The sequence below is a fragment of the Tiliqua scincoides genome, chromosome 2, assembly GCF_035046505.1.
Source record: "Tiliqua scincoides isolate rTilSci1 chromosome 2, rTilSci1.hap2, whole genome shotgun sequence".
Lineage (NCBI taxonomy): Eukaryota > Metazoa > Chordata > Lepidosauria > Squamata > Scincidae > Tiliqua > Tiliqua scincoides.
The window spans coordinates 71,286,882-71,299,655 of NC_089822.1; the positions used below are offsets into that span (position 1 = coordinate 71,286,882).

A 12,774-nucleotide genomic window follows, 5' to 3' on the forward strand; every position below is an offset into this window, starting at 1 on the left:
GCATGATGCAGAAGTGATCCATCTGATCCCATTGGTAGTGAAAAACTCTTAAACTCTCTACTGCTGAATACAGAAGCATTACTCAAAACAACAGTGCAAGGAGTACTCGGCCTCCCAGTAACAGTGGGTGTTTAGTACCAGCCACCCACTGGTACTAAACAGCATATGCTGATGTGGTGGATGAAATTGCTTCTTTGATGGGAAAACCTCCAAGCACTTAATTGCATCCACCATTATCAGTATAGTACCCATGCACCAGCCAGCCTCATGAATGTGAAGGTGTGCCCATAGTAGCCTAGGCCATTCCCAAGGTTATAAAAATGTATGTATGTCTACGTGTGGCCTTATTACACACAAACTGATTGGTACTCAAGCACCTGAGTTTGCTTTTGGTATATAGACAGATCTGCACAAATTATAGCTACCCTATAACCAATTTCAAAAGTGGCTTTTTAAGAAATTAGTCCCCTTTCCTTTCATATATTGACTCAAAAAACAAAATTGTTAAAGATTAAAAGCCAGCTCTATTTTTATTCTGTAATATTTGTAGCAGCAGCATGCCATATGAATGTCAAGGTGTTTTTTTTTTTTTTTGAGAGCCCAATCCTGTCTGGCTACTACTCAGACATAAGTCCTATGATATTCAATATCACTTAGTCCCAGGTAAGTGTGGATAGGATTGCAAACCGAGTCTCCATATGTAAAGAACAGATTCTAGAGCAGGGGTGTCAAACATAAGGCCAGGGGGCCTGCGGAAGCTTTTTATCTGGCCCTCAGGCTCTCATCTGCTGAGCAGTGCTGAGGTGTTACTTCTGAAAAGGCAGCCCACATGAAAATTGGGTTTTCCCATATCTTGAAATATAATCAAGATTTTCATATTTTCTCTTCTGTCATTTGTAGCTAATGTGGTCCTAAGTGAGAAAAAGTACTTATTTTTGGTTATGACCTTTTTAATGACATCATTTCCTGCCTAATGATGTCACTTCTGGCCCTCAGCAGACATCATAAATGCTATTTGGCCCTTGGTTTGAAATGAGTTTGACACCCCTCTTCTAGAGTTAAAACCTCTGACACAGTTCTGAAGCTGCTCCTCTTCTTCCTGCTTTGGTCCTCTTGTGCTATGTGGAATTAAAGGTAGCCAGACCTGAACGCATTACTGAATGAATACACACACACATATTTTTGTTCCAGAAAAAAAGCGTTTTTGTTAAGAGAAAAACACTTAAACTGGACCTACATTCTACTAGCCAGAATAGATATTGCATTCAAATTACAGTAAGTGAACATGATCAAACTGGTCATTACAAATTACAACTGGTCTTCTTACCTTGCCCCTGCTAACTGGACAAAGAGGCACCTTTTAAAGTGGTGTCCTCTATATTTAGCAGGGGGAGAGCAACTGTCGCTCTTCATCCCAGCATGGTGTTTTTTCCAGTGACAGTTGCTGGTGTCTCTTCTATATATATTTTTTAAGTGTGAGCCCTTTGTAGTCAGGAAACCATTTGATTTATTTTACTACGTAAAGTGCTTTGTGAACTACTCTTGTTGAAAAGCGGCATATGAATATTGTTAATAACAATTCCGGTAATAATTCAGGAAAATCTGGATTACTAAAGCTATCCAAATACAAGTGACTTGGCTTGTAAAGTACTGTACTTTCATAGTAACTGGGTAACAATATAAAATAAAGACGATAAATGCTATAAAGTTTATGCATTACTTGTCAAGGATGAACATTTTTATTAGCCCACAGAAGAACATTTTCCACGTACTACCATGTGAGCTGGAACACCCGAGGTCCCCCTTTCTCCTCCATGCATTGCCAGAACAAAACTTCTGAGACTATGAAAAAGGTAGCATATATAAAAGCTATGCTACAGGAACACTGTACTGATAGGTTCACACAGCTTTCTAATCTCCTCTGCCCAACACAGCATAGGCGTAATCCTCAAGACCAGATGTTGCATGGCAGCAGTTTGTAAGGCAGTCACTCCTGCCTTTTGGAGCTGAGGGTTTCAGCAAAGAAATTAGAATGTTGCTCAAAATTGCTCACTCTTTGCTATCCCACTTGTAGGAAATAGGTATGGGTATTCATATTTTTCCCCCACTTGTAGATAAATAGCAGGGGGAGGGGGAACAGAAAAATAGCCCAGGAGAAAAGTTAAAAAGTCAGTGTTGCTTTTACTCCCCCACTACCAGTCTTCTGCTCTAGACCAGAGGTGCCCAAACCCTGGCCCTGGGCCACTTGCGGCCCTTGAGGACTCCCAATGTGGGCCTCAGGGAGCTCCCAGTCTCCAATGAGCCTCTGGCCCTCTGGAGACTTGCTGCAGCCCGCACCAGCCCTACGCAACTGCTTTCAGTGTGAGGGCAACTGCTTGACCTGTCACATGAGCTGTGGGATGAGGGCTCCCTCCACTGTTGTCTGTGATGTAGTAGTGGCAGCAAAGGAAAGGCCAGCTTTGCTTTGTGCAAGGCCTTTTATAGGCCTTGAGCTATTGCAAGACCTTCATTCATTCATATAAGTTCATCTTTAATATATTTGTTTATGTAAACTTATGTAAATTTATTCAAATTTTAAATGTAAATTCTTTTTTTCCCCGGCCCCCGACACAGTGTCAGAGAGATGATGTGGCCCTCCTGCCAAAAACTTTGGACACCTCTGCTCTAGACTGCAAACTTTCAGAGCTGCTTTTCATTTTTGAGAGTGAGATGAAACTTTATAATTTCAGCTCTCGTGAGTCGGTTTGTGCTACACCAGCATTAAAAGAGGCTCACACGATTGTATGTTTCTCCATACTTCTCCATACCAAAATAAAAAAAATCTCCCGTGCAGACAATTAATAGCCTTCTTTCTGAAATAAGCCATTTTCCCCCTTTTTCTTTTTTTGTACAAAGGAGAATATCATTTGAAGCCTTACCATGTGTAATCTGAAGTGGTACATAGGTTTAACTCCTCAGCAAAAATGAGGCCCAATCCAAAATGAACTTTTCAACTGGACCCAAATTGCTGTGGTTGAGAGCAGCTCGTTAGGCAGTACTGTGTGTAGTGTACTATTATTTTTTAAAATCAAGTCTGTAGCAGGATAACCTAGGACAAGCTGTATTACAAAATCAATGTGAATTGTCTCAAGTCACAGAAAAGCACTATGCAAAACACAGATACTCTTTTTGCCTCCAGCTCAGAAAGCTTATTCAGCCTTCTGGTGCATGAGGGTTCCTTCCCTGGGGGACCCTGAGGTGCCTGACGCTGACCCATCTGTTTGTTCTTCCACTGCCACTAGCCCCAGCTTGTCAAGGTCCCACTCTCCACAAGGCCTTCAGGGATTAGGGACATTCTCTTCTAATAACCTGGCTCCCCACCAGAGTTTATGGTAGGAAAGATGTAGATAAAAATGAGTTGAGTTTCAGCCTCCCAAGGCCTCCTCGGCATAAAGGAACATTTGTTCCCTTGTCCCGGGGTAAGCCTTTGCCCGGCCTCCATAGCTGGCATAAGTCTGCATGGACCCATGGATCAAGGCTGGGAAAGGGGTATGGATTTGGCAGACACCTCTGCCATTGAACCCAACCCCTTCCAGGCCTCAGTCCGCATTCCTCACTGTCCCTTGTTGCCACCCAATTCTACCCACCCTCTGCTTCCCCTCCCACCCCCTTCACTTACTTAATGGGGCTGGCAAGCATCTGTTGGCTACTAGTGCACAGAGATGGCCATTCTGGTATGTTGCCTTTTTTGACAGCTGGAAAGCTGTAGTGCTAATTCCAGCAGTGTTATACAGCCATAGGATTGGGCTGTAAGAAGCCTCTTTTGGAAAGTTATTGTTCAGAACACTGGAACAGTTTATCTACAACACTTATCTTGAGAACAAAATACTTTATTTCTGTCAATAAAACTATAGTTTACAGTAGAATATACTAAATAAATTATGTAATTTTATCCTTTACAAGCAATAAATCTAATCACAAATATTTCAAAGACAATATATGTACAGAACATAAGGCCTTGTTATAAATAGCTTTTTTCCATTTCACTAATAAACAGTGAAAATTTCTTTACAGAAGATAGTTTCCATAAAGTATGTGCAGACATATTACACTAACCTTTTTATGAAATTAATATGTGAGCAATTATAATTGTGGGAGAAGGAGGAAAAAAGCAGAATTGATTTACATGATGTTCACCACTGTGATGACGGCTCTTTAAATAGGCAGAGCAGATTAGATAGTTTTTTGTGCATAATCACCAAATACATGCAAATGGAAAAAAAAAAATCACATGAGAGTCAATAGGAAAATATCACTTTCAAGTCCTGAAAAGATGATTGGCAATAGTAGATAAAGCAGCTTAAGTATGGAGTGTGCAGTTCTTCACAGTTCAGCAGGCAACAGCACATCACAGTTGTGTGGAATGTTTCATGTCTTATCTGCTGAGTCTAAGGTATTGTTTCTATCATTCAAGAATCCTTTGACATTTTCCACAGAGGTTCTGTTGATTATGACTTTTTGTTTTCTAGGCTCAGCAAATTTTTCCTTATAAATTAGGAGTGCAGAAAGTGCTTTTCTTCAAATATGCTCATTTTTTTTTAAGATGCGTCTTTTATGGGCTGTTACTGAAAAAAGAGAAACAAGATTTATGAACACATTTTACAAAATGAACAAAACCAGCCTGCCCATTTCCTGACTCCAGTTGTCATTATAGATGAAAAACAATTACAGGGGGACCTGTATCTGCGGATCCCACAACCATGGATTCACTTACCCATGGATTGTGTCTGCAGCCCTGCTGTGCACACCCCCCTGCATGCAGTTCCTCTGCAGCTGAAGGGAGCTCCACTCCTCTCGCCTCCAGAGAGTTGTCTGAGCCCAGCAGAGGCCACAGACATCCATCTGCAACCTCTGCTGGGCTCCTACTGAGCCTGAGAGCAAAAACCATGTAACTTACTTTCTTTTTTTAAAAAACTGGAAGTGACGTTTTTAAATGCCTTATAAGGCATTGGGAGGCCTCACAGTTCACAGAGCAGACAGTCATGCCTCAAGTTCCTCCTTCCAGGCCTCTGCATGCAATGCACAGCATAAAACATTGTTCTTTTTTGTTCTAGAGGGAACAAGAATATCTCTGTCTCAACTGGTTCCTTGCTCCTCTCTAGCAAAAAATAGTAAGTACTTGGTGATATTAGTATTCTCCTTGTTCAAGGTATAAAAAAAGAACTGAAAGGGGGTCCTGAGGCATTGCTGCCTATAGCTACATTGCAAGACATTTACAACCGCTGCTTAGAGGGCTTCTTGCCAAAAGAAGTCACGTGAAAATGCTACAGTACTGTACTCTCAAAAAGATTTTGTTATATACACTGTACATTTAGCACCCACAATATGCAAAATTCTGATTTTGCTCAAGCCCCAAAGTGGGTTAAAATAATTTTCAGGATAATCAAATGGTAGTTCTTAGAAACTGTAGGAATGTACATTCTTCAAGTTCCAAACTACTTTACCATATTTGGAATTCACATAACTAACATAATTAAAATGAATACTAAATTGGCTTAAAAAAATTAAAATAATTCATCTAAATTAGATTGGATATTCTTGGATATTCAGAGTATATTTAAACCACAAAAATCACATCATTAGGCATACGATTTTTTTTTAAAAGCCTCCTATTCCTAGGAAGATGCAAATTTCAAAAATCAACAAATCTGACCTTTTTAATAAAGAAACAAATATTGTGAAACATGCTAAAAGCTTATTTTGCTTGGGGGAAAGTGCACTCAGCAACTACAAATTATACTCAAAATGCTGATAAGGCAAATGCTGCATAATTAGATACTGCACAAGATATTTGTAAGTGATTCTGCACAGCATGTTATTTACCAATTCCCCATGAATAGCAGCCTTATGATACTGACTAGAGGGATCTCATGCAACTGCATCAAAACAATAAATGTAGAGAATTCCTCCTTGTTAACTGAGAGCCTAATCATAAAGTCACTGGCAGTTGAGATGATCAGTGTACTAAAACTAAGATACTATTGCTGTGTCCTAAAAGTAGTGTAGAGCAGGTATTCCCAAACTCTCCCAGGGGTTAGGAGCCACCTTAGTGCTTGTGGGGGTGGGACTATGGCAGCAAAGCGATCCTGAGGATCACGCTGCTGCCAGGGTCAAAGGAGGGTTTCTGCCTTACCTAGCAGCAGCGCCAGCCTCCGGGGGGGGAGGGGTGTGGGGAGCTCTGCGAACACTTCCACAGGGCTCCCCAAGCCTCCAATTAACTGAAATAAGTTATCAGAAACCACTTCCCGTTCTCAGTCGCGAAACCGTAAGTGGTTTCCATTTACTTATTTCAGTTAATCGGAGATTTGGGGAGTCCTGTGGAAGTGCCCACAGGGCTCTCCCCACACTCCCTGGAGGCTGGCACTGCTGCCAGGTAAGGCAGAAAACCCACTTCTGTTCCTGACAGCAGAGTGAGCCTCAGGATTGTGTCGCTGCCATTCCTGCAGGGCTTGCTTCCAGTTTCCTTGATAGGTCATGACCCACCAGTTTGGGAACTGCTGGTGTAGAGGATGTCATTGACTGTATCCCAAGTTCCTTTGGGCATTTTAGGGGTTCCAACAAACAGTTGCTATCAGTAGGGGTGGTGAAAAAGGTCATACTGGTCAGGTACTTGCAGCACTAATGCACCATCAGGAAATGGATGGGAGGTACCAAGGGGGCCCAAATGCAAGGTTTATCCCACAGCTCCTAACAACTTGATGTTGACAATGGCTATCAGAAAGATATACTCCAGGATCCCTTTCAATGTCACAGTGGATCATGGAGCGCAAATCTCAAATTCATGTGTGAATACGCATGAGCCAGGACTTCCGAGCCAGAATTCTCTGCGGTGTTAAAAGGGATTGTAGCACACATCTCAGTTCAAACAGTTGTTTGGGGTCACAAAAAGCCTTGGACTGGTCTTCAGCAGAAGATAGCTGGAGACAATCTTCTGTTGGATTTAACAAAGAATAAGCATCTTCTTTATTTTTTAATACTCTCTTGTCTCTGCAGATTGAGAAGGTAACTACCGTATATTTAGAGAAAGTAGCTGTGACACTTGCAGGGTACAGACTGAGAACACACTTAAACTAGGAAAAAATCAGAGTACAGTATAGTGCTGTCAAAGTGATGACTGTGCTAAAGGAGGACAAAGATCTGCTACTGGACTACTCAGTCATCACTCAGAGAAGCAAAAATCTTTAGTTTAATGCTCAGATTAAGGCCTTATGAGAAATGGAGAAACTGACAACAAAATGAGCTCTCTTGCTGCTAAAAAGGCCCATTGTGCCAAGACTAAGACAACTGGAATTGTACCAGTAAATTAGAATACTGTAATAGGTCATACTGCTGTCTGGAAGAAGACAAAATAATGTATTTCTCTAAGTCTTAAGAATACCATTGTTAGATTTATCATCATGCCTCATTAGTGGAGTAGTTTTTGTGATGTGCATATTTAACATTTATTAAAGAAGATACTGGCTAATTAGATTTTCAAGCACAAAGCATTAAAAAATGCTTCAGGGCACAAGTGACATAGTATAATGGCAAATCTATGAAGACTTCTTAGAACTAGGCTTATGAAGCTGGTCACTGTACTCAGTAAGAGCATATGCAACAATATCTATTTTTATTGTATTGTTCTAAACTCCCATGCCTAATGAACGCTCAAGTAGTTAAGAGCCTGCATACAATTTTTTTTAAAGATCAGCCAGTTCAGGCATTGTCTCCCTTGATATATTTTCATCAGCAATAGGTGGCAGCATTGTGTCTGGGGGAAAAAAGAAACCATGAACCAATTTATAGGCCCACTGAAGACTTAACACAAAATGGTTCAAGTGATAGAAAAGTTTTAATTTGGGAAGCAAAACACGCATCAAATTAATCAAAATATTGTGATTAATATTTGGCAATATAGAGAACAGACAGGTATTGGTACCAACATTACCAGCTGGCTCATTCCAAACATGGCTACCATATGCCACACCAAGTTATGTGGACATTTTGTCTTCTCACAAGAGGGCAATTCCAAAATGTTGTGCACTTGAAAAGTTTTTCTTCAGGGGATAGAATCTAAAAATTCCTAGAACAGGCCCCTAACAGCTGTCAAGCCTGTTAATTGTTCATCATCTCTCCCTTGACAAATGGCACAACTGCTGACTGACCACAGGACCTGAGTAAAGGGCAGATTCTGGACTGAGCCATATCCATACCAAGATGCACAGGTTGAGCCTACTTATCCACGGATTTTTGATCTGGGGATTTGGCTCAACGTGGGTTCTCTGAACCCCCACTGAGTCACATTTGGCCCAACACGAAGCTTCTGGAGGACCGTGGGGGCTGCGCACAGTCTTCATGGGCCTCAGAAAGGCCTCCAGAGTAGAAGGGCACTTCTGGTTTTCGGCTCTGGTCACATTTGGAGCCCAGCAGAATTTGGTATTCGCGGATAACGAGGATCTACCTGTATTCTCATAACGTATGCTATGATGGAGAATATTAAAAAAGGGTCCACCATCATTTATATGTAACAGCTTGTTCCCTGCCCCTAAATGACTCCCTACTGACCAGTCCTCCAATATTTAACGCTTTGTTAAAGGGTATTTTTACTTTACAGGACAGAGCTGTGCTCTGGATTACAATGCTGATCACTTGCATACCACACAGTATAGGTGGGAGTGGAGTAGCCACCCCCAATTGGACGGTTGCTGAGCTAGACAGACTAGCACTATTGCCAAAGGAGATAAAATACATACCTCCTGCCAGAAATTACCTGTGACCATATTTTCTGATACTGTCACTCATCTGAGAAACACATGGAAGCACATGAAGACATAGTTATGAGGTTTAGTGCTCATATTACTGTTTTGGGACTATGACAGGTCTCTTCTTCATAGTAATCTTGTTAACCTGTTTGCATATCCTGAGCCTATGGATGATCAGCATCTGACCTGAAGTACAATCTGTCAAACATGCAGGGATGGTGCAACCTGGAGTACCACTCTCCGCTGATGCCATGGCTGCCGCTTCTAGTACAGCACTGAAGGAAAAAAGCTCCTTATTGTTCTTCCTTCTATTTATTTAAAGAAATGGCTGCACTGTCCCTGTAAATAAAGTCATATGTCCTGCAATTAAGGAAACTGCAGAGTGAGCAAGGTAAAGAGGGAGTTGATCCGCTTTTTGCTTGGGTGAGAGGGAAGCCAATCACTGCTGCTTATGTCAGCAGTGGGCTGGAAGAAGGTGGCCGCAGACTTGGGGTGAAAGGCACCTCTAATCCACCATCCTCTGTGACTCCTCGCAATCCCCTTCACCTTGTCTCATGGATGGAGCAGCAGTGCAAACATGCATGTTTGGATGCACCCCTACTTTTTACCATTGAGAAGATGGTCACTAATTCTTTGCCTTGAGAGTCAGGAACTGCTATAATGTTTGGAGCTGGGACTGTTAGGTGTAGGAACTACAAAGCTGGCATTCATAAAACATTAGGCAGGAAATAGTAATCACTTCTCCCACCATCTGCAATGTAAAGACAGAATAATGCTTTGTTATTTAAATTTAAACAAAATGTTATTTTGTTATCAGAGATTTCTCATTATCCCAACAGAATCTGCATCTGGATAAAGTTTTTCACTGAAATGATAAGCGTATAGGAATACTCATGCACAAAGAAAACAGTGGCTGTTTACTGACAATTTTATCTTTGGTTGCTTTTGTACAGACATTTAAAAACTTGATACAAAAAGAGGCTGTTGTGCAACTATTACCCTGCACATGCCTGATCTCCTCTGATCTCGGAAACTAAGCAGGGTCAGGCCTGGTTAGTACTTGGATGGGAGACTGCCTGGGAATACTGGGTGCTGTAGGCTTATACCATAGTCTTTTGGGACTGAAGGTTGCCAACCAGAGAATAAATTAACAGCATACCAGCCCCACAAATGATTCACTGCTATGACAAGTCACTGTGGTCCATATAATCATAAAGATGCACTAATGTTTGGACCGGTTGTATACAAAGAAAAATAAATAGTAATGTAGGAAGTATTAGAATGCTTGAGGCCTTTAAGACTCATTTTTTTATTTACATTTGGAAAAAGGAGCTCAGAATTAATTTAAGCAGGGAGTATTACCAGCTGAATTAACAACTGAACAACAGCTAATAAAACTATTCACTGTGTTTAACCCTGGCAATTAAAATCAGCCTAGAACATGAAGTTTTTGTTCACTAAAGTCCCTTGGTTAACAGTGACCCTAAGTAAATATAAACCTCTTGAACCAGTAAAATGAAGCCATATACAGAAAAGGAGGGCTTCATTTTCCATTTTCCACAAAATTCTCTTAATTTTGAATACTACCATTAGTGCTACATGTGTGATACAGAGCAGCAGTGAGCTTTTTAAGGGACATTATTCTATTTTCTTCAGTTGTTTGCAACCAATGCAAATTTGGGGTGAACACACTTTTAAAGGCTTTCTAGGATACATGTATACATAACACTAGTACACATGTTACATAATTCCCTGCTAACTGGTCAGAGGCACCTTTGAAAATGGTGATTCTCATACATTTAGCAGGGAGAGAGCAACTGTCCCTGTTTATTCCATCCCAGCATCGTGTCACTTTCCAACGGTTGCTTGCTACAGTCTAATTTGTGTCTTTTTAAGATTGTGAGCCCGTTTTCAGACAGGGAACCATCTTACTTCATTGCAATGAGATTTGTTGTTGTTGTTGAAAAATAGCACATAAATTTTTAATAAAAAGAATGACAACATCCAGGTCTGAATATAATCAAACCGCAGCACAGCTATTAGATTTCATGATATGAGCAAAACTGGATGCATCAAGGATATAGAACAGGAAATGCAAAGATCAATCTATTCAAAATGGAAAGTTACTGCACCCATAGGACTTTCCAAAAGAGTCATTAAAAGATAATAGATTTCTCATCTTTCTCTTGCACACACACAACCAAGCATCTGTTAAGAGAAGATATTTTTGCTCTACATTGTTCCATTTACAGTAGAATTTTCAAAGGGACACTAATCTGCACTCCAAATCCCAGAAGGATATGGTTGTAACCCTTTGTAGATTCCCAATCTGCACATATTGAGTCCGGTGCTGAATTGTGTTATTATGGAAAACCTATTTTTTACACCAATAAATGTGTGAGTTTTAAAATGGACGGCCTACTGGTAACAAAAACAGCAATGAGAATCTTCAGTGCTGATATACTTACTGAGGTCTGTCTACAAAACTAGAGAGAGAACTAAAGGTTTAGTTTAAGTATGGCTGTGACATCTCTCTCAAATGATGGCACCATCAAAGAACTGTGTCTTTCAGCTTTGTAAAAATGTCAAGGGAAAAATATCTGTTATTCTTTACATGATGAAAAGGTTGCTTAAGGGTAAGAGGTTTAAATGTGCACATTTGCAGAAAACAATCCACAGTGAAACAAAAACACCAACCAATTATTTAGTCATGTATGAAATTTGGTAAAAGAAAAAAGCAGCATTCTTAGACAACTTACTAAGTACACGTCCAGCACAGAAGCATTGTCATTCTCCGTCTCTACTGTGCTCTGTTCTGAAGTCAAGTAGATAGCACTGTCTTCCAAGGTGAATGTAGAACTCGAAGGCAACCCTTTACTGGATATGGAAGTAATAGATGATGAGCATGAAAAGAAATAATGCACTGGGTTAGAACCACATTTATGGTTTTTATCTTCTCTTTCTAGTAAAAATTATTATTCAGCTTGATGCATAACTGCCAGACCCTGATGAATGCTATTCAACTGTACTGCAACCAGGCAGGGCTAGTCAGTTGCTGCTTAGGTCCTCCTGCATTTCTCTTTTCAGCATGCAGAAGTTCATCCTGCCCCTGGCTGTTCCCAGCAGGAGGAGAGGCGTCATGTGTGGGAGCCCTGCTGGTAAGGTGCTGAGGGCTTCAGCCGCTACTGAAACGTGCCTGGAAAACCAGTTGCAGTTACAATAGGTCTCATGAGAGTCACACCATACCCACGAACACAGCATTGTACCCTAAATGCAAGCTTCTCTAGGTGGTGATTGAAGGCATGTGACCAAGCAATCAGTTCACTACCAGCATTGCCAGATGCAGGAGAGGGCACCAGGACCCAGGCTGTGTCTTGCTGTCTTGTGTGCTCCCTGAAGCATTTGGTGGGCCACTGTGAGATGGACTAGAGCTGGACTAGATGGGCCTTTGGCCTGATCCAGCGAGGTTGTTCTTAGGTTAGCATTTATAGCCTGGTTTTCTCTAGACCAGTGTTTCTCAAACTGTGGGTCGGGACCCACTAGGTGGGTTGCAAGTCAATTTCGGGTGGGTCACCATTCATTTTAATATTTTATTTTTAATTAATTAGACTTAATGCTACCATGGTATGTGACTTTATTTGGGGAAATGTTACAGACCTGTACTTTGAACAAGCTACTATGTATATTCTTTTAACAATGATAGTAAATGGGACTTACTCCTGAGTAAGTGTGGGTAGGATTGCAGCCTAGGATTGTTAAACATTTTCCTGCTTGATGATACTTCTGGTCATGACATCACTTCTGGTGGGTCCTGACAGATTCTCATTCTGAAAAGTGGGTCCTGGTGCTAAACGTGTGAGAACCACTGCTCTAGACAGTTTTGAGTGTGGTGTTGTGCATACAAACCTTGGCCAATTCCCACCAAAGTTGTGGGATGGAACATTAGGTGTTGATGTTTTTTACTAGACTGTGGCTTTTAATCCTGGACAATTTT

The 12,774-nt window shown here is 41.0% G+C and overlaps 1 protein-coding gene and 1 pseudogene across 7 annotated transcripts in view; one reads left to right on the top strand and one right to left on the bottom strand.

Moving 5' to 3' along the window:
* Positions 1 to 3,848: 3,848 nt before the first annotated feature.
* Positions 3,849 to 12,774, bottom strand: part of PIP5K1B (phosphatidylinositol-4-phosphate 5-kinase type 1 beta) — a 168,410-nt gene continuing 159,484 nt past the window's right edge. For all 7 annotated transcript variants that reach the window (XM_066616506.1, XM_066616503.1, XM_066616504.1 and 4 more), the window contains 2 exons: positions 11,540 to 11,657; positions 3,849 to 4,604 (listed from right to left, as the gene is read on the bottom strand). In XM_066616506.1, the coding sequence (XP_066472603.1) occupies positions 4,602 to 4,604; positions 11,540 to 11,657 (121 nt within the window). In that variant the 3' untranslated portion in view covers positions 3,849 to 4,601. The remainder of the gene's footprint in view (positions 4,605 to 11,539; positions 11,658 to 12,774) is intronic.
* Positions 9,765 to 9,881, top strand: LOC136642894 (5S ribosomal RNA; annotated as a pseudogene).